General features: G+C 36.9%; 1 protein-coding gene across 1 annotated transcript in view; it reads left to right on the forward strand.

The window, feature by feature from the left end:
* NCKAP5 (NCK-associated protein 5) overlaps positions 1-25,817 on the forward strand; it is an 839,167-nt gene that overhangs the window by 287,748 nt on the left and 525,602 nt on the right. The window contains exon 3 of the mRNA XM_012650513.1: positions 20,789-20,852. Within this exon, the coding sequence (XP_012505967.1) occupies positions 20,789-20,852 (64 nt within the window). The remainder of the gene's footprint in view (positions 1-20,788; positions 20,853-25,817) is intronic.

The raw sequence follows: 25,817 nt of genomic DNA on the forward strand, positions 1-25,817 counted from the left end.
CTCAGTACTGGAATGAATGTCCCGAAAGCTGGCTTATTCCTCATGAAGAATGGGTGCTGTGGAGAACTAAACCTGCCATTTTTCAAGGCAGCCCCGTCAGGATCTAGTGAACTTATGGTCTCATAGTTTGAGCAGAATCACGTACTAGTACATTTTGTTTAATGATTGTGAGTTTTATTGGGAAGTAAACTGAAAAGCACCTCTATGTGTGTTCAAATAATCTTTGTTGCTAATTCCCCCCATGCTGTGTGGATTACTTGAAATTCTGCTGTGCACTTTAGTTTATCTAAAGGTCTTACATCATGGTCATCAGACCTTTCAGAAATTAGAGTTCTATCCCTGCAACTTAAACCCTCCACTGACTGCCAGACTTGAAAATTCCCCTCATAGGAGCCTGCCTTTCCTGACATCTGGACTTCCCCAAATCTGGAAGTTGTAGCTGTATCCTGTCATAACATGATTCTCTGAACTGCCTGCCTGCCTTCCTCCCTTGAGCTTTTACGGGTAGTGCTCCTGAGTATCTGCTATACCTTGGAGCCTGTGTCTGCTTCCACGTTTTAGCCTTGTTGTCTTGCCCTTCTTGCCACAGTCCTGATGGCTTCTTGGGATCATTGTTGATTTGATGATGATTCCACAGCAAAGTAAAATTTCTATTAACAGCTAACAACTGATTAGGTTCCAAAGAAATCGCCTCTGTAGGTGATGTTGTGGCTAGAAGGAGTAAAATGCAGTGGTTTAGAGTGTGGAAGGTTCACATGGAAATTCTGATTCCTCATCTATACAAAGGAGAGATTTGTAAGGATTCAGTAAGATAATGCATGTGAAAGCATGTAGGATAATAACTGCCACAGAATAATGGTTTAGTAAGGTATGAGCTAATTGTGTTACAGAATTTTTTTACTCTTTCCCTACTCTAGGAGATTATCAACATAGACTTCGAAATACTTTATCAGATTGCAGTTAGTATATACAATTGTTGGTATTTAAATGTAGTTAAGTATATATTATGTATATGAAATTAAGAAGTAAACATCTATATTGAACAGATTGTTTATAAACTTGGACTTGAGAAAATTCTCTATTTTGACTTTTTAAAAAATTTCACTATAATATATCTGTGTCAGCAAAATAATACAGGAATGCTGGCTAGTTATGAATATAACTATTTATGGAGTTGAACACTGTATTTATGCTTGTAAAAAATGCATATTGGTAAGGTCATGGACCCAAGTAGTGTTTAACAGTTCTAGCTTTTGGGGGGCAGGGACCATGTGTGTGTATTTTTCAAAACCCTGTGTCTTTCATGTTGATTTACATGCAATAGGTCAACGAATATAATGTTAAATGAAGAACTGCAGGAGTTTTATCATCAGTATTTCCATTGTTTCTCTCTAACCTTTCTTCTTTTCTTTAATGTTTTCTTTCCCCCCAGCCACATACTGGCATGGGCTGATTTTTACAGCTTTGCAGGTTTTTCCAGGAAGCAGCAGTTATCCATTCTTGGATTCATGTAACAGAGAAGCCAGTCGGATAGATTGAGTGTGGCTCCTCTGCAAATGCTTATCTTGGTCACTGGTTGCTTTGCAATTGTTATGACTTCGAAAAAGAATTTCTTTTCATCTGTACACTCAGATTATATAGGAGACTTTTTGCCATTGAGATATATTCTTATCAAGATGTTTTTTTTTTCTATTTTATAAATAATGGTATTAGTAGACATAGGCTGAAGCTCTCTTGTGTCAATGCCAAAGGAAACAATATAATAGGCATTTGCAGCGGGGGCTTGGCTAGATAGAGCCTATCTTGTTTTTCTTGCTTGCCTTTAATCAGTGCTCATATTCTCTTAAAACTTTCTTATCCATCTTTTGTGGGTACTGTTTGTGAATTTCCTTCCTTTCTTCTTTTTCTTTTTGTGACAGTGTTTCTGTTTCCTTAATTTATCAAGGTGTCACATACAACAGTCTTACTGTATTGTGCTAAAGACATTCTCCATTGGCTAGAGAGTCTGATGCTAGTTTTATTTCCTTTTGGACTAAGTAGGACATTGCTAGTTGTTTTGTCTTCGATGTGTTTCAGGTCCTAACTTTGTATATCACTAAATGTTTTTTCTTTTAGATGGATTGAGCCCTTCTCCAAAGCAGAAATAGTGTTTTCCTTCAATGGAATTCCTGTCTATGACAATATCTAGTCTTTATTGTGACATTTAAAAAAATTTCAAAATTTATTTCATTTTTTTAGAGGCAGGATCTATCTACATTGCCCAGGCTGGAATCAAACTCCTGGGCTCAAGTGATCCTTCTGCCTCAGCCTCCCGGGTAGCTGGGACTATAGATGTGCACCACTGTGCCTGGCTCTGTGACTTTTGACTTTTGCACCTTTCTTGTATATAGGTACCTGCAGAATCCTTTTCTCTTTGTTTTATTTTGTTTTCTCTTTTGTCTTTTAGACAGGAGTGCTTGGTCAAGGGGCAGAGAAAACACACAAGGCTTTTGTGATCAAGAATGACATAAGCTACAAATATCAGTTTTATCATTATCCACTAAATAAGTACACCTTTTTTTTTTTTTTTTTTACCTATTTAGTTACAGGGGGAGTAATTTTTCCAGATGCCACACAAAGCTTTAGGAAATGTCTTTCTTTGGGCTTACTAGAATAAAATTAAATGGGACAAATCCATGAGCAATTAACATTTCCCATTTTTTTTCTTGTAATATTTATTAATCCCTGGTACATTTCTTTTAAAGAAGCAAATTTTGAGATCTTTAAAGTGGTAAGTGCTGAGAATAATTTTCGGTTTTATTTGCCACCAATAACAGTCAATAGCAGCCATAGGTACCTTTAGTATTTTTTACTTTCTGAAGATTGATCCTGTCTATTGCCTGTTTCTGTTTTTTATTGGGTATGATAGGCATTCTGATCATTATTGTTTCAGAACAAATAGCCAGTGAGTTATTTATACAGCAAGTAAGCACCAAACAAAGCTTTTTGATAGAATCACTTGAGGTCTATTTTGTATCTTAGTGTAGATAAGCCCTAATACTGACTCAGCCCTATCTACCTGCTTCACATATGAGCTTAGTAAGATGAGTCTTTGTTAGTGTCACCTTCCTCAATAACCCCTTTGGATTTTGTGAATGGACCAGATTAAAACCCAGTAAGATCTAAGTAACATGGAGTGCATTTGTTGATTGGTTTTTAACATGTTTTCCAGTCTGTCCAGATGTGTTCATGTTTTTATGTGCTTTCCTTTTAAACACAATCAACCCTGGAAAATAGGACTAGTTCGAACCCATGTATAATGACTGTGTTCTATTCTGGGTTTTACTCTTTAACTCACTTTAAGTTTTCTCAGCAAATATACTCAATCTCTTGGAGCCTCTGTTTCTTCGTCTCTAAAGTAAGGATACTGGTGTCATAGATCTCTTTGGTCCTCTGCTTTAGTAGTCTATAATTTCTTATTTTAGAAATTAGAGAAAGACTCACAATATCTTTCCCCTGGGCATAAGGTGTCGCAATATCTGCTTATTACAACATATTAGAAATTGTTGTCAGCAGCCTCCCCCGAAAGCAAGCTGTGTGGAACATTAACTGGTAAGATGCTTTACTATAAAAATTTGCACATTAGCAAATTGAAGACTGTCAAAACTCAAGAAACAAAGGAACTTGTCAAAGTGATCTCTAATCCTTCACCCATAAAAACAAAGAGATGACAGCTATTAGTATCTCACTAAAATTGTGTTCTACAAATGGGAAAACTGGTGTTCAACTCTGGTTTCAAAAAAGATAGCTAAGAGAAAAGAGGGAAATGGGGAGAAGGCATATCTTCATGGCCAAAGTAAGTTCACCAAATTTTACAGAAGGAAAACTGTCTGGAGCCTTTGGGTCAGCAATATTATTAAAGCTCTGAATTATATGTAAACAAACGTGAGATTACTGGATTGAGAAGGAGCATTAAAGAGAAGTTATTTGCAAAAACACCCAAAGGGCAACCAGTGTAACATTAGAACTGACTTGAAAGAATTTGGAGAACCAGAAAAGCATTTGATTTTATTAGTATTGGGAATATTTCCTCTAGCATTCTTTCTCCAATTGTACTCTTCAGGTGAGTATCTGGCTCACTAATTACTTATTCCCTGCCATTTATATGTGAAAAGAATTCTAGGAATTAACATTTCTATGGAGTGTATCAGTGCCAGCCACTGTTCTATAGGTTTTATAAAAATTACTCATTTAATGCCCCCGATCACCCTAGAAGCCGGTAGGATATTAAGGCACAGAGAGTGTGTGAGTCGAGAGAGGCAGTTCTGTTACGGTAACAGCTTCCAGATGATAGTGGGTTGTCACAACAGTGGTGTCCTTACCCCACTAGATGTCTGCTGGGTTAGCTGCTGTGCAGCATGTTCACTCCAGCACCCAGGCCAGCCTTGTTCTTGACTGTTGTCTATCGAAATGAGAGAAGAGAACAGAGCAAATCTTGTTCTGGCTCTTAGAGTTACTGCCCAGAAGTTACACGTGTTTCTTCTGCGTGTGTTTCCTTGGGCAAAGCGAGTCATATGCCACGCCTGGTATCAGTGCGATGAGGAAATTAAACCTTCCCGCAGAAAGGGGCAGTACCTGTTCATAAATAATGATACACTGTAACGTAGAGAGGGTGACTTTCTCTAGGTCAACGAACTAGCAAGTGGAAGAGCTAGGATTCTGAACCCAAGCAGTCTGGCTCCGGAGTCTGTTCCATTAGCCACAACTCTGTTCTGCCTCTGTAGTTGTCTGACTCCCAAGAGGAGTTAAAATGGATTTTGAGAGCTTCCCATGAAATTCACATAGATGTTTCTTAGCATCCATATTACTGAACAACCACATGCAATGTAAAAATCATAACTCCAGGTAGACTCAGGCTGGTAGCATAGCATTAAGGTTAAGAATGAGGACTTTGGAGTCCACCTGTGCCCTTGTCTAGATGCTGCCGTCATCACTTACTCGCTCCAGGACCTTGGGGAACATATCTAATCTCTCAGAACCTTATTTTCATTATCTGTAAAGTGGGAATAATAATAGTGCTCACCTCATGGTTGGAGTGAGAATTAAACGAGTTAATAACTAACTGTAAAGTGCTTGGAATATAATTACTATATGAATATTAATTATCATTATCTTCTTCTGTCTTAAATGTAACCAAAATATGTTCAAAGACTATTGCTCACCACTTCAGCCGCCATCTGCCCTCCGGCGTGACGGGCATCTCTCCTTCAGAAAGTGGCTTGTGTTGGCTCTTTGTCAGAACCCCTCACTACTCACTTTTCCCCTCTCCTGTTTTGAGATACAAAGGATGCCTTCATTTCTTTATTGTTTTCTCTCTCACTGTGTCAGTGAAACATGATAATTATAAATGCTTAGATTTATTTGCAAACAGAAAGTTGACAATGACCTGTTTGGACAGAATTAATTTTTCTGCCCAGTTGTTGTGCTGTTACTATTCTGCAACAACATCTACTGCTGTTTGCCCACGTTGCTTTCCTGTTTTCTAAAACACTTTTATCCCTGTTGAGAATATCCTAGATGGTATACACATCTGGGAATTTTTTTCTTCCCCTCAAAGTTTTACCTGGTGTAGTATATTTTAAATTATTTGACCCATTGGATTCCATTCATTTCTCATCTCTTAACAGATTAGTCTATCTGTTATTAGTTTCTTCCATTTTTCCCTCTAAAGATTCTCACTGTTGACTTTTTTCTTGCTTTTTAGCTACTTTTCTATATATTAAATGACTATTATCCAAATTTGGCTACTATTAGACTGTTTAAAAAAATATAGGGAATGTAATCCTAGCACTTTGGGAGGCTGAGGCAGGAGGATTGCTTGAGGCCAGGAGTTTGAGGCTAGCCTGAGCAAGACTGAGACCCTGCCCATCTCTACAAAAAATAGAAAAAATTAGCCGGTGTGGTGGCACATGCCTGTAGTCCCAGCTACTCAGGAGGCTGAGGCAGGAGGATCACTTGAGCCCAGGAGTTTGAGGTTGCAGTGAACTATGATGATGCCACTGTACTCGTACTCTAACCCCCTAACCCCAGTGACAGAGAAAGACCCTGTCTCCAAAAAAAAAATAAGGGTGGGGGGGAAGTTTGGCTTTCTTTTTTATCCTCTAGATTTTTAAAAGTGCCTGTGTCTTTTGAAATCTCATCGTTGGTATTTTGAACAGTCTTACTAGTAATGGTGTGAAGGACAAGAATAGATGAAGAAGATACTTTCTGATTTGTTTTGTGTCTCATAAGAATGTACTCTTTGGCTCTAAGATTATACATATTGTGTGAACTTGTACACAAGGTTTCATAGTTGATAACATTTCTAGGAATGTGCTCAATATAAAGTGTGCTGAGCATGGACACAGTGAGACAATGCACAGAAAGCAATATGTAGACTAAAACCTAGTTAAGTATTCTAGAAGGAAGAATGAGGAAAGTGCTCAATATAAGTTTTTAAGTCACAGTGATAGTGGAGGGGTCAAGACAGTATGAAGAAAACAAGATATAGGCTCAATACTAGTTATGTATTTTAATGGGGAACCTCAGGTCTGGAGTTAGTACAACTGTAATGAATACAGAAACAATTTAGTTAACAGTAACAAAAAAAAAGACAGCTAATTGTTTTATGATACAGGTCAAAGTAATGATTAATTAAGAAATATATAAAAAACATTTTTCAAAGAATGGACAGTATAAAAACATGAATTATCAGCCCATGTGATAGACCCCTGTTTCCTTCTCTTAGAACATCCCCCTAATCCATATAAGACAGGAGCATGTCTAAGACTGTGCTCTATTACCCTGCCCTGGGCTAAAGCTGGTCAGTTCAGGGTGTGTGCCTCACCTAAGCTATGCCAGTCACGATCTTACTCCTGGGAATTTAAAATGTGGAACTGATAGAATAGAAACCAGTTGTCCCCGGAGCTTAACCAGGGCATTATGGAAGCAGCTAGCCAAGAGGTATATAAATTCTTGCTACAGAGGTCCCTGTGGTGGGTTATCTGGCTCCTGCCTCACTTAGGACTTGGTGATTCACTTCCTTTTGAAATACCATAAGACGTTTAATAAAATGCCTCATCTTTCTTATTCTAGCCAGAGTTTGTTTCTGTTACTTGCAACTGGGAGAAACACAACTCATACAGCCCTGAAAGATTAGAAAAGAAGAATCTAATCAGTACATGCAACTCAATGGTGAAAATAATTCTGAAAGGAAAGTAAGTGAGCTTGGTTCTGATATGTTAGGAACTCATAAAAATGAATTGGCAGGTGATCAAAGCATCAGATTAATCTTACCGAATGCTTTAGAGAAGGCTATTAAGTTGAATGGTATATAAAAATCAGTAAATTTGTAGTGTTCCTGAGGCTTAATAATGGCTCAGTTGGGTAGAGACCTAAGTTAATGAGGGCTTGGTTATGGGTAGCAGGCCCAGTTTCAAAACTACAGGTCACCTAACTCCTCACCACCCACAAGTGGCCAGCATATGCCCCAGGAATGGGGTGGCCCTAGAGTGTATGCTTGCACTTGCAATCCATCCCCACTCTGGAAAACCAACTAGATCAGTGTTCTCCTAACAGAGCACTGAAGTAGCATCTTATGCTGGGCATCACAGTAGACTTAGTAAAAAGAATGTGGAGACGAAAGTACTAAAAATGTCTCTGTGGCTAAGATAATGAACGCCCATGGAGGGTTAGCTATCAGATGTGCCATCTGAATCATTCATAGTGTCTCCTTGAACTCTCTTGAGAAATGGCATGTAAAAGAAGTGAGTTCCTTAGATTAAAGAAAAAAACCTACTTTGCAATAAAGAGTTTACAGTTCTTTAGTTGCCATGTTTGGCTTCTGACTTTTTAAGGGTCTTAACTTTTATGAAATTTGACAGCTGTTTCCTCTGTAAAGACTTCCTTGATTCTCCTGGTCATTATTAAACACTCCCTCTGCTGAAAATACATTACACTTTTTGCTTGGGGCACCCATTATTCTTTAACAAGCTATGTGTATGAGTACATTTGTGTACAGAAAGATGGATATGTGGACAAACATTCAGAGTTTATAGATTTTATATTAAAATATATCTGGATATATCAGTTTGCTAGGGCCGCCGTAACGAAGTACCACAAACAGAGTGGTTTAAACAACAGAAGTTTGTCTTGCAGTTCTGGAGGCTAGAAGTCCAAGATGTGTTGACAAGGTTGGTTGTTTCCGAGGACTTGAGAGAAGACCTGTTTCATGCCTTTCTCCTCACTTCTGGTGGTTTGCTGGAAATTTTAATTTTTCCTTGGCTTGTAGAAGCATCACCTCAATTAATGTTTCCTCTTCACATGGTGTTCTTCCTGTGGTGTGTATCTTCAGATTTTCCTGTTTTTATAAGAACTCCAGTCATACAGGATTAGGACCCACCCAAATACCTCATTTTAACTTGATCACCGCTGTAAAGACCCCATCTCCGAATAAGGTCACATTTGGAGATACCGGGGGTTAGGACTTCAATATATGAACTTTGGGAAGATACTTTTCAACCCGTAACACTGAATATAGACATACTATCTGTTTTCTGGGATGGAATGCTCCCTGACTACAGGGATTGAGCCCTACTCATCATCGAATCTTCCAGAGAGCCTAGAAAAATGCCTCCAACATAGTAAGCAGCGTAACGTTTGTGGAATGAATTGATGACATTTCCAGTCTGTCCTAACAATCACCATTTTGTTGAGCTGAAGTCACCCTTGTGTGTGTGACTGGTCCCACAGATGGAAGAAGGAGGCTTTAGTGTATAAACATTGCTGCGTTACAGTCCACCGGGGCTTCCGTCAGTACCGCTTACAACTTCTCCTTGGAATTCAAAAGCTTTCTTTTTCTGAGCCTAGACAGATGGCTTGAGTCTCCTCACAAATTCTGTCTTGGGGCCTTTGTCAAAATACAGACAGAATGAGATTTCAGGGCCATTGATAACTGAAAGCCATGGAAACTAAATTAGTTGTCACATAAGAGTTATTGTCACACACACTCACAGGTATGTAATGCTCCTTCAGAGATGGTTTACATGTGTTTTCCTTAAGAATTCTCCTTCCATATTAAGATGTTAATACATGTATCTCATTAATTGGAATGTTATCAAAATCGATGGAACAAATTGAACATTAGTAATGAAATTCTGTTGTTTTAAAAAGTTTTTCTTAATTGTCAGACATAACATAGGCATAGATTTCTTTTTAGTGGAATTTTAATATTAAAAGAAGAAATATCGGGGGGGTAGATGAAAACATAAGATATTCCAGGTTTCTTAGAAAACATGGAAACATAAGGAATGCTCATTCAAAAACCTAGCTTTTACACAAGTGAAAATTAAGTTTAAGAAATAAAGTGGTTCTTCAATGATTCTTAAAAAGTTTATATCTCAAAGAAACCTGTATTGAAGTCTTTGAACTGACTTTACACTCAAGGAAGAAGTTATTACAAGAGTTAAGACTAGAAATGCCTATATGTCAAATTAGAGTTTTTTGTTCTAATATGTATTTTAGAAATGCTAGGTAGGAGAGCTTTGGGATTTCACTCTGTACCAGACAGTGAGGAAGAGGAGAAAATGAGGTTGCTTCAATTCCATATTGTGTTAAATTCAGGATCTTCTAACTTTATTTTTCAAAATTTTGGGGATGAAAGCATATATCATTCTAGTGAAAGCTTAACAGTTACAAGCAGAAATAAAAAGGAGAAAATACAGAAAGACAAATTCATTTCTTTGTTGGTTTATTTGTTTACTGAGAAGTATACATGGAGCATCTAAAATGTGCAGAATGCTACATGTATGACCATAGTAGTAGGGATTAAAGGTAGTTTGTGTGGTTTTATTGGCATATTTTGTCAAGCTCTAGGACCTTTGATTAACTTCTGCTACTGAATATGGGTGAAGGCAGTTTGTAATCTTGCCTCAAGTCAATGAGACTATCTTTGGTAGGCAACTAATATTAGGGGTTTTGTTTGCTTTTACTAATTATGTCTGTATTCCAGCACACCAAATTCTTTAAGAAGTCTCTGTGAATTTTGATGGGGGTCAGGAGGCATTCCTTAATCAGCATAGCACATTATTAAACTCCCATTGTCTCCCAAAGTCAGAGGAGTGTACGTGTAAACCCTGTTGAGTTTCCTACGACTTCCTGCAGACTGACTCTTAGTTATTGCTGCACAAAATCATGTAAAGGTCAACAATTCGGAATGCACTCTCAATTTACTGATTTTTATGTCATGGATGTCTTGATGTTTTATGTTATGGATGTTAATAGAGTTCCCTGAAACATGTAATAAAAGTGTTTATTTATTTTTTTTTTTTTGGTGTTTTAAAGTTTTGGGGCAATGCCGATATATATTGGAAAAAGTATATATAGAAGTTTCTTTCATCTGAGTTGTGGCTCTAAAAGTTTCTCTAAAATCTGCTCTCCCCCTCAATATCTGAGGGGATGAGTAATTAAATGATCTGCTTTGGAAAAGCTAATTAATTTAACCATTACTCAGGGACTGCTGCCACTGGTGTCCCCATCTGCCCACACGACGGGTGCACCTGGCGCTCGGCATTGTCACGGCTTCTGCAGCGGGTGACCCCCCAGGACGCCTCTGTGTGTGGAGAGAATGGGCCTTGGCCTCCTCGGGGGAGCAAACCTGTCCTCCCTCCACACGTACCAGATCACCACCGGGCTCTTATTCTTGGGGCCCACCAGAAGTGGGGAAGGCTGATGATTAATTGAATCTTTTCTTCAAGATTTTAGTGTATGACTCTCTGCCTCAAGGCATCAATGAGAGTAATCATCTGTCTAATTTCAATCTAGGCATTTGGTGGTAGCTTCATAAAAAATATGGGGGTGGGGGATGTTAAAAACAAAACTTATTGCAGAATATAGGTTTATATTGGGGATTTGATTAGTATTTTTCTTCTATTCTGCCAGAAACGTGGGTTCATAATACTTGGAATTCAGTGTGTTCCTGAAAAGTTATATTAGTGGTTTTCCCATTGATTCACACTAAAATGGTCAAGAATATGTTGCATCTTTGAAAACCTCAATCGTTCCTTGCATTTTTGTGTGGACTAGGGACCTGTGGGGCTCTGTGGCCTTTTGGAGATTCATGAGGTCAAACTAGTTTTATAAGAATACTAAGTTTTATAAGAATATCTTAGTATTTGCCTTTTTCACCCTCATTGTCTCACGAGCACACAGTGGTTTGCCAGAGGCTACCTCACAGGTGACATTGCAGCATATTAAATGTAGAAGCAGATATGAGAATCCAGATGTTGTTTTTGTTAGCCATATATTAAAGACATTTGCAAAAGTATAAAACAGTGCTACTAGTTTTACTATTTTTTGAAATCCGGAGTTATATTTTCTAATCATGTTTATGTTAACCTTAATGGAATTATTATTGCTATTTTAATTTAATTAATGTATATATTTTTTGTCTGTTTTAATTTTGAATATGGTAAATACCAATAAATATAACTGACAAAAACTAAAGCTCTTTGGGATCCTCAGTGATTTTTTGCAGCATAAAGGGGTTCTGACTCCAAAAAGTTTGAAAACTTTTGCTGTGTATCATGGAGATGATGATAATACCTACCTCATGGGATTGTTTGAGGTCGAAATATTTCGTGTAAGGTATTTAGGACAGTGCCTGACATAGCAACTATTCAGGAAATATCCACCATTATGATTATCATTTTAAATGGAAAAATCAGTCAAGTGGCTCTCAAAGAAGGAACCTGGAATAAAATCCTGACACTAAAGTGGCAGATCTTGGGGCTAAACAAAAGTCTAACCACATTGCATTCAAAAGACTGAAGGAATTTAGAGTGTAGCAAAAAATATCCGATAGAGATTATTTACAATTAAAATATTTGTGAGGACAGACCTGTTCTCCCATGTGATTTGTTACTGAAAAGTATGAAATTGAAAAAAAAATTCTTATAAATAGCAGAATATACCTTCCCATTTAAAGGAAGTTCAATTTCAATCTTTTGATTAAATGGCCACCTAACATTCATTTTAAAATCGAACTTTGAATATAGTGCACCTGTGTTGTGCTTATTGCATCTTTTTTTTTCTTTTTAACTTAGTTTTATTTTTTAATGCTTTTTTATAGAGATAGGGTCTTGCTACATTACCCAGGCTGGCCTTGAACTCTTGGGCTCAAGCGATCCTCTTGCCTCAGCCTCCTGAGTAACTGGGACTTTAGGCGTGTGCTACCGCGCCAGGCTCTTCTTGCATCTTATGACACTGGTGTGCTTAGGCATGCTTTCTCTGTCTGTTGGCCCTGAAGTCTTTGAATTTGGAACCGTCTTATCTTTATTTCCCAGGGCCTAAAACTGCGCTAGACCTAGAGTAAACACACGTTAAATGTTTGTTGAATGAATTAGAATTTTCATTATCATTGGATTATATAATTTCAGTTAGCAGGATATTCTGAATAAATTAAAATAGAGATAGATATTTATATATAATACGTAAGTAATTAAGTTTTCAATATTTTATAGGAACTTAACCTAAAAACCAAAACTAACATGAACTTAGAACTTTTTAGAAGACATATGATACAATATCTTTACCCCACAGTAAAGGAAACTGACTTTGGATTTCTAAGATACCCAAGAATTTTTTTTCTTTTAAAATATATGTGAGCATGCTTAGTTGTGATACTTTATTTTTTAGAAGAGTCAAGTGGAGATCGCACAAATTATCTGGCACTTTCACCAGAACACACACAATGTTTAACATATTGACAGGTTGCTTGATGTGAGGTAAGTTGTACCTTTGGATCTGTACCTTTCAAATGCATTGCATGTATAGAGTAGTTGGGGCCATGAGTCTTACAAGGAGTATTAATAGAAACAGTAAATAATTCTTCCCACTTAGACTAAGTACCCTTGCTGCTCCTCTGTCAGGGCATCCTCAAGGAGCACCATCTGCCTGGTGGAGAGTAGGGCACACAGCGACTGCATCGTCCCCCATCCAGGGCAGGGTGGGTGGGAGTCCTGGGCTTCCTTTAGAGTAGCGAGAGAACACTGATTTGTCTCCAGACAGGCCTGCGGTGCATGCTCATGCAACAGATGGCTGTGCAGCGTGCCCTGTAGTCCGAGGTCTCCACACATCACAAAATGAATATATTCCTCCTTTGCAAGCTGCTTGCTCCTTGGGGAACGTTTTTCTAAACATGCAAACCTTGTAGGTCTTTTCAGTATTTTACAAATGCTAACATCCTCTTGGTTTCGTTGGGGATACTCTTTCCACGGGCTTAATTTGCAGATGTGTCGGTGGTATTCTGAAGATCCATGGTTCCCATATAAAATGTTGTCGTTGCTCATTATCTTTAGTTGAGACAGTCTGGGGCTGTATTGAAGGACTCTAGAAATCTGGGACTAATTCTCCATTTAAGTATAAAATTGAATAAGAAGAATAGATCTGTTTCATTCTCCCTGGAGAGAAAAATTCTCTTTGCTCTTAACTGAAAGAGAAGTAAATGTTGCGGTATCTTTTGTTTCATTTTGTATATTCTTTATATTATTCTTTTATTTCTATTCTGTAAATAAAGATCCATAGCTCTTGATAAAATAGCTCTGGGCATTTGGTTTGCAATCATAAAGTCAATAGCCGCTTCATAATGAGCTACTGGCTTTGCCACAAACACAAAACAAAACAGTGATGCATTGCAAAAGCACAGTTTTCTGTTTCCAGCAGATGAACTAAGGCCTTTAAATTGGAGCAAGGGTGTACGTGTATGTGAGTGTATTTAATTTGCCTTGGGTAGCTGGCAAGTCAAGTACTCTTTATTTTTCATACAAAGCTGTTTGTAAGAACTGTGAATTTGCATGAAAAAGATACTGGCCCCAATTGGTTCACACATGTATTTGGACCATGGAGATTTGCAGATACGGTTTACCAGGAACTATTAAATCCAAGGGCGAACGAGATTACTTTAAAAAGAAAGAGCCATTTATTGTTGATATTTTGATTGAGTTGATAATCTGATCCCAGAAATGTTAACATCTAGAAATCCTGAGTATTTTATCATAGATGCTTTCACTGAGTTAGCCTACATTATCACTTTCTTAGTTTTTATAAAGAAAGACAACTTTTCTTCATACAAAAATAAAATACAATTTCTACTTTAAAAAGAAACAAACTCCTGATCACATAAAATGCACACACAGGAACTTTTGAAATATTTGGATTGTGAAAATTACTGCACCTGAAGAAAGAAGATAGAATAATATTTTTTATTTTAGTTTTGAAACCCTCTTTTCAAAGGGAATATGATTCAGAAGCCTAATATATCTACTAGCTCAGCATTGCAGTGCTCTTGCTGTAGTGGACTTAGCTGCCGTTGGCTTGCCCACTTACTCCATAGAAGACCCTGAACTGTTCCTTGGAACCCTGAGGGGTCACTGCTCTATGACATTACAGGTTGTATTTCCTGCATAAATAATTAAAAACAATTAAAGAGCTTGGTCCCAGACAGACAGTTGTATTTGCTGTCCTTGCAGATTCGGCTCCTTTACCACCTAGCCACTCTGAGTCAGGGTAGCTCCCACTTGTCTGCACTTAAGCACCTTTCCCACCTGTAGGGGAAGAAAGATAGAGGGCAGGGATAGTGTTGGGGATTGTTTTTCCTGTGACCAGACTACTCTGCAGTTCTCCATGTTTGCATCATCTATTGCCACATGGCTGTTTGAAACTGGGTTTTTCTCCATACACATAGGGCTAGGTCAGAAATAAAACTGGTGTTTGTAGTTTCTATGTACTTTACTTTCTGTTTCACCAAATCAAATGGCTAGCATGCTGCCCTTTAGAGATGGCCTTTCATGTTGATTTATTCACAATTTTTTTTCTCAATTGAATGCCCAAAAACATAATGTGTGGGCAGTCCATAAAATTTCATGATTTATTAATATAGTATTTTCACTTTTAGAAACTATGTAATGGCTAAAAGCCATTAAAATTTTCTTTTAAATTTAATTAATAAGATCTAACATGCACTTATACATTGTGACAATTTCTAATAGTTGTTATAAAGCCCATCTCTTTTAAGCATAAAATAGTGAAGTTCCCTTATACTGTATTAAGACTCTTTTATCGTTTAGTATGATGATAGTGATAAGATAGACTCTTGTTCTATTCCTAGAAATGTCTCCTTTGTGCTAAACTACTCTTGTGAAAAATTAACATGCCATTAGCATATATATTAAATCTTTCTCTGAAGATTCAGCAATCAGAAATGATGATTCAAGGCAATTTTCTAGAACATTCTTCCACCCCTAATTCTGTATCTGTCTTCTAGTTGAAGTTCTCAAAGTTTGGTCCTGGGAACCTGGGTGTCCCCAAGATCTTTCAAAGTATCTGCAAGGTCAAAAGTATTTTTGTAATAACACTAGAATATTTGCCTTTTTTACTCATCTTCTTTTATGAGTGGAGTTTTCTAGAAGCTCCATGACATGAGCTACCATGACAGATTGAATGTTGAAGCAGATGTGAGAATCCAACTGTCTTCTACTAAACCAAGCATTAAAGATATTTCCAAAATTCTAAAGTGGCATCATTCTTCTTATGAAATTTGATTTTGAATATAGGATTACTTTTTCATAAAAATATTTTACTTATGTTAGCATGGGTTTTGATTTTTTTTTAGTGAATTAATATTTTTAAAAACTCAGTTTCATTTATATGTGGTAAATATCAATAGATACAACCCATATAAAACAGAAACTCTCTGAGGTCCTTAATTTTTCCACATGCAGAGAAGTCTTCTGACCCAAATATTCAAGAACTACTTTTCTGCCATCCCATCATTCAGGGCTCTTACATAGGAATTTACTTTGTTGAAGCTTATGCAGATATTTGCCTGGGAGCCTGTGGAAGCTATGCTTTTCATAATTTTAGAATGTGTGTGAAAAAGCTTTTGGGGCCAACTAGAACCAGAAGGTGCCCTGTGGGAATCATTGTGTGTTTACATGTACCTGTGTTATGTACCATGTAAATGCAAAATGGTATTTGAAATTCTAGACTGGGCAGGTGGCTCATGCCTATAATCTTAGCACTTTGGGAGGCCATGGCAGGAGAATTGCTTGAGGCCAGGAGTTCAAGACCAGCCTGGGCAACATAGCAAGACCCCATCTCTACAGAAAATTAGAAAAAAAATTATCCCAGCATATTGGTGTGCTGCTGTAGTCATTGCTACTCACGAGGAGGCTGAAGCAGGAAGACTGCTTGAGCCCAGGAGTTTGAAGCTGCAGTATGAGCTATGATCATGCCACTACACTCCAGCCTGGGAGACAAGAGCAAGACTTTATCTTTTTTTTTTTTTTTTTTTTTGAGACAGAGTCTCACTGTGTTGCCCTGGCTAGAGTGCCGTGGCGTCATCCTAGCTCACAGCAACCTCAAACTCCTGGGCTCAAGCAATCCTTCTGCCTCAGCCTCCCAAGTAGCTGGGACTACAGGCATGCGCCACCATGCCCGGCTAATTTTTTCTATATATTTTTAGTTGTCCAATTAATTTCTTTCTATTTTTAGTAGAGACGGGGTCTCGCTCTTGCCCAGGCTGGTTTCGAACTCCTGAGCTCAAACAATCCGCCCGCCTCGGCCTCCCAGAGAGCTAGGATTACAGGCGTGAGCCACCGCGCCCGGCCTAGACTTTATCTCTTTAAAAACAAATTCTAGTAGGCAAGTTCGTATTAGATTCTGTGACTGATTCCTCATTCAGCAAGTCACAAATGTTTATTTTGTTCGTACCTAAGTGGCTCTTAGTAAGTGTTATAGAGATGAGCTAAATATTATCTCTGCATTCAGGCATCCAGCTGTTATAATACGATATTATTAATAACTACATCACAACTGACTACTTGCAAAAATGCATGAATCAACATTTTTGGCTGCTACTGATGTGGTCAAGGAGGGATTTTATTCAGAGGATAGGATATTTTGAATGAATAGTCAAGTAAAATATAAGACAGCGTATATAACATTTTAGACTAGAAGTTAAATGCTGCCATGTTTTGGTATACAGAGAAAAGAGTTCGGCAAATGAGTTTAGGAACTATTATACTAAGTTAATTATCGTTAGCATCGTAGTAGCTTCTCGTGTTCTGGGAATGTTCGTGATTTTTTGCTTAGGTGGTACTAACATGGACATGCTCACTTTGTGATTACTCATCAAGCTGTGCTCTTATGATTTCTTAATTTTTCTGTGTATCTTATATTTCATTGAAAAAAGTAAAACATCTTTTAAATTTAAAATATATCTGTAACATAGTAAACTGTTTGTAGTATATATTTTAAAACAGTTGTCTAAAGACTCCTTATTGCTTATAGTTAATTCTTATTTCGTCTTAATTTACCAAAGCTTTTCAGTGTATTCTTCTCAGAACCATGGCAATGAATCACTTAATGCTGAATCTTCAGTTGCTAAATAATCTGTCCTCTTTCTTTTAACTAATATATTATCATAATGTTTTAATAAAAGTGAACCAATTTTTTGTTTTAAAAATACATATTTTTAAAAAGTTTTTAATGAAAGTAGCACATGTACATAGTTTGGAAATCAAATGCAATGATAAGATTTAGCAGACCTCTCCCTCCCTGCCTCGGGGTCTTACTGCCCTGGTACAGCCGTTCTCCATTGTTCTATGTCTACCTTCTGAGTTTTCCATCCTCGTATCTAAATAATATGTTTGTACTTACATTCCTAGACTGATCACTTTTAGGCATTATATATTGTCTTCCTATTATGAAAGATAAGGATTTAGTGCTTCTATACCATCTGTTGCTCCACACTTCTCCTTCTCTCCAATTTTTTCATTAAATTATAAGTTAATTTGGTTAAATAATTATGATAAAACAAAGTAAATGTCATTCACAGCCGAGTCTAGTAGAATTCTGGAATTGCATTTCTTTACTTTTATTCCAGAGTTAATAATTGCCACTTCCTGTCATTGGCTTAGGTTTTCATGTTCCAATCTCTGATTCTTAACAAACTAAAATTCTACAACTCTTCTCAGTATTTACAAACACATAGGTAATGTATTTTGGTTCAAATTTTGTTTTTCCCTTGAGTCATCCTTTTCCCCATCTTCTTGCTGCAATCTGGACTGGTTGTTCTCTGGACTCTTACATAGCTGTTGTACAGGGCTTCTTTTTACCAAAAACTACATACATATATTCCTTTTTCTCCTCTCCTCCCTTTCTTCTTCTTTTCTCCTCTTCTGTATGGGATTCCTTGTTTTCTGTTACTCATGCCTTCCTCTTTCACTGGGATGTGGAATTGTACATCCCAATGAAAAATAATTTATAGATTAATTTGGCATAAATTTTGACAGTGTAATAATATTAAGCCTTCCAATCCATGAATGTGGTATATGTCTCTGTTAGTCTCCTTCAGGTCTTCTCAGCAGTGTTTTTTAGTTTTCAGTATAGCAGTCTTGAAAGTCTTTTGTTAAATTTATTCCCTAGATGTATTATGTTTTTTGGCACTATTATAAATAGATGCTTTTTAAATTTTATTTTTCACTTGTTTTGTGCTAGTATATATAAATACAATTGATTTTTGCATATTGGCTTCTACGCTTTGATTGCTAAATTCACTTATTAGTTGTATAGTAAATTCCTTAAGATTTTCTATGTAGAAAATTAATGTCATCTGTGAACAGAGACAGTTTCAACTCTTCCTTTTTGATATCTGTCTCTTTTATTTCCTGTCTTATTGAACCAGATAGGAGTTTTGCCTGCATTTGCACTTTATATAAATGGAACATAAAGTATGTACTTTTTTGCATTCACTTCTCTTACGCAACAGCATGTTTGTGATATTCCTTATGTTGTTGTGATTAGATGTAGATTATTCCTTCTCAGTGCTTTATAGTATTCCAGTGGATGCCTATGCTGAAGTTTATTTATCTATTCTATTGTTAATGGGTATGTGCATTTTCAGTGTAAGGTTATTACAAAAGTGCTTTTGTGAACATTCTAGAACATACCTTTTGGTGAACATATATTTACCTTTCTGTTGGGTCTATACCACAGAGTAGAATTGCTGGGTCATAGAGTATTGGGTATGTTTTTCTCCTGTTTTATTTGACTTTGTAATATTTACGATTGTTACCCTTTACTTCATTTTTAATGGTTTCTTTGGAGAGAAGAGGTAAATTCATGTGTTTAATTTTCTTTTTAATTTTTTCCTTTTTAAAATTTTTATCCAGCGAACCTACCCTTCAGTAATTTTCATATTAAACCAGAAGTCAGTCATATCCTTCCCTTTTAATTCTTTGGTCTTGTCATTTGTTCTTCTTACTGAGCTCCTTTCATCTGTTAAGTCAGAGAACACACAGGGGCTCTCTGCCTTGTTTGCCTCACAGGGAAGCCCAGAACTCCCCTCTCTTTATGGCCCCTTGCTATCGACATCGTTGCCCCTTCTCACAGGTGCACATGCAGGTCCTGCCCCAGGCTCTCAGAACATGTATCCCTTGAACATCTCCTGGTTCTAGTTTCTCTTCTTCTAGTCTGTGCCTTTAGATGTGTAACCAGAGAGAACTATTCCTACTAAAAGGCTGCTCGGCCTTAGCCAAACTAAAGCACATGTCTTCTTGGCCGTCATAGGCTTTTCAAAGACCCAAGCGGTTTGGAGGGAAGAGTCCTCTTACTTGTCTGAGAATCTCATGTCTTTCTCTATGTTTGCATAGAGCCGATCCGGTGTAGAGGGAAGACTAAGGGATGAAATATCACTCAAATAGTTTCTCATCTTCATAGCACTTGCAGGATTTCGGGGGAAATCCTTGCTGAAACTAAGATTTAGGGATTACTGAATGAGTTCACTTATAACCCCTGTGTCATTTATCGACTATTTAAAGAATAATTGAAAAGCTCTGCAAGATGCAAGTGTCTATTACTTTGCAAAAGTATTCTTAAAATTTTGGTGGATATTGAGTATGTTTTAAGTGAAATTAGAATTAAAATTATAAGGGATATAAAACTGAACCCCATTGTTAAATAAAGAGTACTGAAATGAAGAATATATTTTTTAAATTTATATTTTTATATAACCTAGACACTGAGAAATGATAAGCAGATTTTTATTTAGGCTTTGAAGTAAGAAAACCTAAAATTTGATCCTAAAACTACTATCTGGGGGCTCAGTGTGTTAGCCTCTCTGAGCCTCAGCTGCTTCATCTATAAAATGGGCATAATAAAACCACCTGATGGGGTTATTGTCAGGCTGAAATGAGAACAGGTATGATGCCTGCCTAGCCTGGTGCCTGTTACATAGCAAGCCTGCAAATGATTTTCTATTGTTATTTTAAGAACAGTAAGGAGTTACATTTTGTTTGCTTTTTAAAATTCATTATTGGCATAGAGCAACAAAATAAATAAAAATAATTAAAAATGTATAAGCAAAGTTGATTTAGAAAGGACATCTGAAATATTTTAGTCATGGAAAATTTATTTATAAGTGATATACATTAATTAACTTAAAACAAAGCTTTTACTTAGCATTTAACATTTACTTAGCTATTATAAAACCCAAGGCAAAAAAGTGTCTCTTTCATGACACTTGATGAAAACAATGCACCCATACGAATCACTTTAAATATTTATAGAAAGTGTAGTGGAGGAAATGAGCTAAACCAAGGAAGGAGTTCCTCTGGAGACCTCGAAAGAATGTTTCACAGCCGCGCGCAAGTGTCGCCTCTGCCCTGAGAATGCTCAAATGGTCAACTAATCACGTGCTTTTTGTTTTCTCCAGGGAGAAGTTGGCAGTGGCCCGACTGCAGAGAGAAGTTGCCCAAAGAACAAGTGAGGGGGCCATGGTAAGTCCTGGCTGCTGTGACCACAGTGGGAACCTCCCATCTAGAGGTCTCTGACTTGAAAGTCATTTTATCTCATTAAGGATATTTAAGGAAAACATTTGCTTGCAGCAAACTTAGTATTTTGGTAAATGATGTATTTATAACGCAATTTAGACGACTCTGCCATTTGCTGAGAAAGAGACAGTAAGGGATGTTATTTGAAAAAAGAAAAACTATTTGAGCTTTAAAGAGGATGTTCAGATATCCAGAGGGTTAGAAGGCTTTGTTTCGTGAGGGTCTTTTGGATGCTTGGGCTTCCAGCTTTGAAGATAGTGTCTGTCAGTCAGCAATCTAAGATTTTTAGATAAGGACAATTAAGCATATTAATAATTCAGCCTTGTCAGTTCTTCAAACTTAAAATACAAACAACCTAAAAGAACACTAAGATGTTTGCTAATGTAATTGTCTTTTATTCTTTTCCTATTTCCACTATTTGCAGTCTCTTTCTGCCTGTTCTTTTCAACTTGTGCTATTTAGAAAACTGATGTTTCCTTGTGTTTTGAATTGTACCAAAAATCAATACCGTTGTTTTGGTCCATAGCAACTTCATTTAATAGACTGTGTTTGCCAAAGTGTCTGCCCCGTACCGCTGTAACATCGGAGATGACTGTCTGGGGACCTGGGGAATGCATGTGTATGGAAGAACCGCTGTTGCTGTCTCTGAGAAGAAAATACAACACCAGATTTATTTTTTCCCCCACTTATGATGATACAATAGTACGTGTGCAGATTTTTAGCAAAAGAATTAGATTTTTTTTGAAAAGATAAGTGACAACGTTTTTAGACCCTGAAGGCTGCTTCCATTTGATTTTATGACAGTTAATTGACAGTCCATCCACTAAAAAGAATAAGAAATTTGTAAAATATGCTGGCCTCACACTTCTCTCAACTGGACAAATAGAGGGCTAGAGCAAGAGGCTGACTGTTGAGTGGGATCTGGAAGGTGCAGTGGTCCTTGAGCATGCTGAAATACATAGGGAAGGTGATCACACTGTTTATTTTGCGAGTGATCTAACTGCAGAGAGAATCTTGAATGTTCAAACGCTATGAAGCAACCGCTCACAAGCATCTTTGAGCAACGAAACAGAAACAAGTTGGAGAAAATAAAGATCTGCTCAGATGGTGAACTGAACATTTCCAGTCTGGACTTCTCACTGCATTCCGACATGTTGATGTGCCAGGTCATTGTGTAATGCTTCAGACTTTCATTTAGGACTAGCTCTGTGTTCACACGTCATCAGCTATATTCTAATTGAATGGGAGGAAGTGACTTGACTTTTTTCCTAGGTCTCCATTTACTCATCTTTATAATGAGGTTAGAATTTTATGATTCTATTAACTTGGTGGATGGTTCTGTTCATCATTTGCTGATCTGTTATTCATGCTCATAAGAAGAGCAGGCCTTGGTAGAATAAACTTTTATTCTGACTCTGATATTGAATGTGCTTAAGTTGAAATGATCTCTGACAGCTGTCTGGTCTTTTGCGAAAACAAAACTTTCTTTTAAAACATTATAGAAGTAATTTTTCAGTGTAGAAAATACCCAGAAACACGGACAGGCAAAAAATTGACCCTAATTGCTCGAAAAATGACTTTGGAAAAGTTATCAGTGTTTTATTATCCTAACTTTAATGATAATGAAAAATTATATTTTTGTACAAATGCAATTTTTGACACATTTATTGAGCACTTACTATGTGCCCAGCACTATTCTAGGCACAGGGGAAATATCAGTGAACAAAACAGGCAAAAAGAGCTTAGAGTCGAGTGGCTGGGGAGACAGATATTCAACATAATGAAAGTGTTAGACGATGGAAGCAGCTATGAGAAAGTGGCAGGTTAAGGGAGTTTGGGAGTTCTAGGGGTTCACCATTTTAAATAGAATGTGTATAGTAGAACATTACTGAAAAGTTAATGTCTGAGGAAAACTTGAAGGAGATTGAGGAGGTTTACCACGGAAATGTCTGGGGGAGGGACATTCCGACAGGGGGATTAGCACATGCAAAGGCTGCGGTGCCTGAGGAACTGCTTGGAGACCGGGCAGGCTGGAGGGCCATCAGGGCCAGGTGAGAAGGAGAAGGGAAGGTCAGATGTGATGGAGGCAGAGGCAGGCCATCAAGGTCCCCATCGTTCTCTGGCTCGTGCTCTAAGCGATGGGAACCACAGCAAGACAGTGACGTGATGGACTTAATACTGTTCATATTGCTGTCATCTCCCCTCCCATTCCATGGTTTATCACATCTCATTTTTTAGACACACCATAAGCCCTGATTTCCATTAGTTTCCTTTATTTTTCTGCCTCTTTTTAAGTACTTTTTCTCCCTCTTTTCTTACATAGTCAGGCTCCTTTGAGTTTTCTACTTAATTATATGCTCCAGCTTTTCTCCTAGAATTCATTTATTTCTGGAGTCCTGATTCTTTCATTATCTGACAGCTCCTAAAATCAGGCAGCTACATTAATCCTTTAAATTTAATTCTTGCTGTTATAAATTTTTTTAAAGAACTTTTGTCACATCTGTAGCAGAAATGGAAAGCAGTTCATCACAACCAGATTGGTTATGTTTTTAGAGACTACTGTTTACAGTAGTCTATATTTTTATCCACATGAAAGGAAGCCTGATGTGGAAGAAATTATGTAAGCAGTCTTTTCAAAAAAAGCTGTGTAATTAAATTGAAACAGATATTAATTTTTAAAGTCATCAGTAAACCTGTGATAATAAGTCTTCAATGCAAAGCATGCCCTTTTTAAAATTTTGTTTTATGCAATGAATCTCTATACTTGCGAGTTTGAAGATAGTACTCAAGGTACCATTTTGAGAGGTTTATTTTATGTAATAAACTTTTTATTTTGGAATAGTTTAGATTTACAGAAAAGTTGTACACCTGCCTACCATTCACCCAGTTTCCCCTGGCATTAGTATCTTCTGTAACTATGGTGTAATCATAAAAACTAAGAGATTAACATTGGTATGTTACTCTTAACTAAATTCTAGACTTTATTAGAATTTCACTAGTTTTTTCACTAACGTTCCTTTTCTGATGTAGAATCCAGTGCAAGGCACCATATTTCATGTAGAGAGATTACTTTTTAATGGCTAACGGAGCACATATATGGAAGCAGAAAAAACGTGAGCTTGAAAGTGAGGCTGCGCTGGCTTCAAAGCCATCTCCACCAGAAGTTAGCTGTGTTACCTTGGACATGTTGCTTGACTGTTTTTTTTCAATTCTCTCTGCTTTTTTGTTCTGTTAACTTAGATCTTTATTTTGGGGAACTTTGTTTCAGCAGATTAGATGTTTTATATTTGTTATTAATTTTTTCTTCCAGGATACAACTGTCTCCATTGTTTTTCATGCTTACCTTTCATTATTTTTTGCAAGCTCTCTCCAATTACGCTTCTCTTTGTACTGGGAGAGTGTTTCAGCTTGTGCTTCATATCACTGGCTCAAGATCTTGCACTTACTGCAAGATCTGTTATGCCCGTAAGAATTCAATGTTGTCTTAAATGTTGTTATGTGTAAAAAAGGTCCATCCTACCCCAAATGTATAAAGATATTCATTCTCATTATCTTCTAGAATTTTTATACCTTTATTTTTATATGCAAATCTTTGCAGATTTTAAGTGGAATTGATTTGGCAAGAGGGTAGGGTTCAGAATTTTTTCCCAAATTGGTAGCTGATTTTCCAGTAATATTTATTGAACAGTGTAACCTTTACTAGTACCTTGATCATGTTCCAAATGCCCATATCAACCTGGGTCAATTACTGGATTGCTTATAGTTTTCCATTGAAAGTGCTGCCACACAAACCGATCCCAAAAACAGAAAGTGAGAGAAATCCACAATTCACTTTCTAAAAAATAAACCTTTTATTACAGAAAAATTGCAAAGATAGTAAAATGTTCCATATGCCCCATACCCAGTTTCCCCTAGTGTTAGTACCTTACGTTAGTATGACACATTTGTATAATAATGAACTAATATTGATACATTGTTATTAATGAAATCCATACTTCATTCAGGTTTCTGTAGTTTTGCTTATTGTCCTTTTCCTGCTCCAGGATCTCATCTGAGATAAACATTACAGTTACTTGTCATATCTCTTTAAGCTCCTCTTGGTTTTGATGGTTTCCCGACTTTCCTTGTTTTTGATGACATTTGACAGTTTTGAGAAGTACTGGATAGGTTTTTATGGCATTTGTTTCATTGGGATTTGTCTGATTTTTTTTCTCACAATTGGATTTGGGTGTATTTTGGGGAGTTAGGTCACGAGTTAAAGTGCCACTTTTTAAATCACAGAATATCTAAAGTATGTATTATCAACATGACTTAACACTGTTGATATGAACCTTGATCACTTTTTTTTGAAAGAAAGTAATTTTTTGAAAGAAAGTCACTATGTACAGCCCACACTTATGGAGTGGGGAGTTAGTTCTACCTCACTGAGTGTGGCTTATCTACATAATTATTTTATTTTGAATTCTTCTGTATGGGACATTTGTTTCTTCCTCATTTATTTATTCAATCATTTATTTATATCTGTATGAATACACTGATGTTTGTTTTATACTCTGGGTTGTAACCCAGTACTACTTTATTTTTTGCTCAAATTATTCCAGCTTGGCCATTAGAAGATCTTTTATTGGCTCCTTGGATCTTCCTGACATGCTCTCATCATTGTTTTTGTTGTCGTTTCTTCCTTTTTTTTTTTTTTTTTCCTTAGCACTTTCTTACTTTCCGGCATTAGAAGATGCTTCAGGCTTATCTTATATATTTCTTACCTCTATCTTAGAATCAGCCATTTCTCCAAGGATACCTGGTTCCTGTTAATGGACAGGGTATTTGAAACCAAGATCTGGTCACTGGATGCCAACTCACTTTTATAAGGCTTGTTTAAAGTGATATTTATTCCAGGAATGCAATGACTGC

Source organism: Propithecus coquereli, unplaced genomic scaffold, assembly GCF_000956105.1.
Source record: "Propithecus coquereli isolate 6110/MARCELLA unplaced genomic scaffold, Pcoq_1.0 Scaffold33, whole genome shotgun sequence".
Classification (NCBI taxonomy): Eukaryota; Metazoa; Chordata; class Mammalia; order Primates; family Indriidae; genus Propithecus; species Propithecus coquereli.